The sequence below is a fragment of the Phaseolus vulgaris genome, chromosome 8, assembly GCF_000499845.2.
Source record: "Phaseolus vulgaris cultivar G19833 chromosome 8, P. vulgaris v2.0, whole genome shotgun sequence".
In the NCBI taxonomy this organism is placed as follows: Eukaryota; Viridiplantae; Streptophyta; class Magnoliopsida; order Fabales; family Fabaceae; genus Phaseolus; species Phaseolus vulgaris.
In genome coordinates, this window is record NC_023752.2 from 34,451,089 (window position 1) to 34,454,484 (window position 3,396).

Here is a 3,396-nt window from a genome sequence, read left to right on the forward strand (position 1 = left end):
AACAAGTTGTCCCCCAAGTGGACTGGCCCCTTTAGGGTGAAGGAAGTCCTGGGAAACGGGGCGTATAGGCTTGAGACCTTGGAGGGAGGCCCCATTCCTCGTACCTGGAATGCAGCCAACCTCAAGTTTTATTTCAGCTAAAAACTCTTGCATTGTATATAGTTTAAGGGGACACTCTTTTTCCCTTATAAGGGTTTTTTAATGAGGTCACCCAATAAAAATTACATTTTCAAGTATTCCTGAGTTTTTTGTACAATGCAGGGGAGAACGTCGTCGCTCTGGTGTTTAGACACCTCGAGAGGGAGTGACAACCTCCTTTGGGGCTCCCCCTCCTCGAGTGTGGGCGCCAAATGCGGACAACACGGTTCAGTAAGAAACGAACCTGTTGCCTTGATGTTTAGACACCTCGAGGAAGAATGGCAGTGCCTTATGGCACGCCTCTCCTCGAGTGTGGGCATCAAGCGTGACTAGCAAAATTCGATTGGTGATGAACTGGTCGCCTTAGTGTTTAGACACCTCGAGAGGGAGTAGCAGTATCCTTCGGGATGCTTCCTCCTCGAGCATGGGCACCGAGTGCACCTGTCGTCTTGGTGTTTAGACACCTCCAAGGGGGTGGCAGGTACCTTTTGGACGCCTCCTCCTCGAGCATGGGCACCAAGTGCACCAGTCTTCTAGGTGTTTAGACACCTCGAGGGGAAGCGGTAGCCTCCTTCGGGACGCCTCCTCCTCGAGCGTGGGCACCAAGCGAGAACAGTAGGCTTCAGCCAGATAAGTCCTCCTTCGCCTCTAAGCGAAGATGAGGCCAGAGACACGCCTTTAGGGTAGACACCTCAAGACCGCAAAGTATCAGGAAGTGTAAAGTAAATAAGTTCCTTGTCCAAAGCAAGAGATAAAAACAAGGGCGTTCGAAGGTTCACGCATGCTCGCTGCCTTCACAAGTAGTTAAGCAAGTTAAAGGAAGAGGGTGTGAAGGTGTGCTACCTAAAGTTCAAAGTTTTAGAGAATCTTAAGAGCATCGTATGAAGTCAGCATCAGAGCGCTGCTAGTAAAAGAGGAAAGTAAAGACACAAGCAGAGATGAGTAAAGCATATAAATTAAGGTGCAAGTTACATTTAAGTTATAAATGTTCTTAAGAATACAGTTTTAAAGCCTAAAGGACTAAGTGGCCTTCTGTTGAGAACGCCTTGGCACGATTTGTCCATCGACGATGTGGTTCGCCGTTGCGAAAGGAGAAGTGTCCATCTCAGGATGTTTGCCAATAACATGAGTCAAGGCATCTTCAAACCCGACAGCGTAGGCATCAGCAGCATCATCGAGGAGTTCTGCCTTGGCCTTCTCGAAGTCCTCAACTTGAGCAGTCATCTCCTCCTCGGCTTTCACAAGGGCCTCAGTCTTCGCTGTAAGCTCCTCCTTAGTCTTCTCAAAGGTCTCAGCTTGCTCAGTAAGTTCCTCCTTGATTTTCTTAAGGGCTTCAGTTTTCTCAGTGAGATCAGCTTCAACCCTACCCAGATTTACCTCCCGAGTAACAGAGCGCTCCTCGAGGCTGGCCATTTTGGCTTTGTTGGCCGCAACCTCTTCTTTAAGTCCCACCACCTCAGCACGCAATGGCACTACTTTGTCGAGCGAGGTGGTGTACTTTTGGCCTTTGTTGTGGAGCCTTTTGTTGGCCTCCAACTCTTGGGTCAGTGTGGTTTCCCGAACGAAGAAGCGTTGAACTTGGTTGGCTAGTTGCTCTTTTACTTGCACCAGTTCATCTGCCAGGGCCTGTTGCTCCTTGGTCTTCAACTCAGCCTCGTGGAAAGAAGAGTTGGCACGAGCAAAGAATTCCTTGAGGATAAGGGCCATGCTTTCTTGCAGTGCCTCGTCAGTGGAGCTCCCCATGGCCTTTTTTTGGTAACCTTTCAGGATCTGATGGAGGACCAAGGGAAGCTCAGGGGTAGGGGCAGGAGCAGGCTCAGGAACACTCTCGGCCCCATCCTCGAGTGCAAGTAGGTTTGGAGGTGAGGAGGCACTAGGAGGGTTGTCCCTGAGTGAGGCAGGGCGCCTGGCAGAAGAAGAGTGGGAGGTGGCTACCATTGTGGTTTTCCACCTCTTGAAAGCAGGGCCCTCCACGGTGTCCTCGTCATCGTCAGAAGCGATGAGCACCACCCCTTTGTTTTTCTCTAGGGGGGATGGAGGTGGAGAAGCCCTGACTGTTGCAGAGGAACAGCCACAATGGGAGTTGGAGAAGTGGGGGCAGGCGTAGCATGTGGAGAAACAGGGGCAGGAGTTGCTTGTTGCGAAGTAGGGGTAGGAGTGGTTTGAATGAAGGTTGGCAGAGGAGTATTTGGGGAGGCAGGGGAAACAGGACGTGCCGAGGCTCCTGCCTTGCCAGTTGCTACGTTGTCACGAACAGACAAGACCTCAGCCAGTCTCGCCCGCTTCTCTGTGTTCAGTACCATGCCTGCACCAAAGTGGAAGAGGTAAGAACCAAGTAAACAAAAGAAATAAGAAAATCAGCACAAGAGTAGGTTAACATATATAAATGAGCCATAAATAGAGAAAAGTATAAGGAAGAACAAAAGAGGATTCCTATACCAATGTAACTGGCAAGCCCAATGGGGTTATACTCGTTTTTAATAAGTTATGCAGTATTGAAGATCACCCCCAAGCTGGCCAGAACTTGGCATACCCTGCGATCAGCTGAAGAAAGATCATCAAAGGTCTTGGCCTTCTTAAATTTAAGCTTCTCCACCAAGTATAGGGGGGAAGCCATCAAAGGCAGTGCGGTCGTGCTCAGAACAACACACCCTGAAGAATTTCCCTTTAAATCCTTTATAAGATTGCTGGAATAGAGTGAGGATGACTCTCCCAGTTATCCCGCTGAAGCTGACCCAGAGGTTCTTCCCCGGGCTTTTGGCTTCGAAGAAGTGTAGAAAGACATCTACTGAGGGGGCATGGCCGAAGAAGTTGCAGAGAATGGAAACGTTGATCTCAGTTAGAAGCTCCCTCTCAAAGCTATTGAAAGGGAGGCACTGCCTAATGTGTTTAAAGACTGTTTGGTAGAAGAAGAAGAATGGTTCCCCGTCATTGGCGCGATTATCTACACAAACAGGTTCACCCTCTGCACAAGGACGACCGGAGATGTAGGCGTCACATTCCCTCCCGAACGCTCTACCTTTAAAGTCGGGTTCACTATCCAAGTGTGCCCTCCAGTCGACCAGAGAGGTATGGGGGGAGGTGATAAGTGTCTAATTTCAGTAATATTTCATATTAAAATATAGGCACTTATGAGGATTTATTGCTAATTTACATATAAAATAATCCCTAATTTATGAATTTATACCTTTTTACATTTTTATGAGCTTTATTTGAATAAGAGCATTTTATTCCCAAATTTGGTGTTAATTGCAGATT

The 3,396-nt window shown here is 48.4% G+C and overlaps 1 protein-coding gene across 1 annotated transcript; it reads right to left on the minus strand.

Annotated features, from left to right (window-relative positions):
- Nucleotides 1-1,158: 1,158 nt before the first annotated feature.
- Nucleotides 1,159-2,076, minus strand: LOC137824999 (uncharacterized). The gene has a single exon (XM_068630672.1). It carries the CDS (start codon nt 2,074-2,076, stop codon nt 1,159-1,161), a length of 918 nt encoding a protein of 305 aa, XP_068486773.1.
- Nucleotides 2,077-3,396: the final 1,320 nt, after the last annotated feature.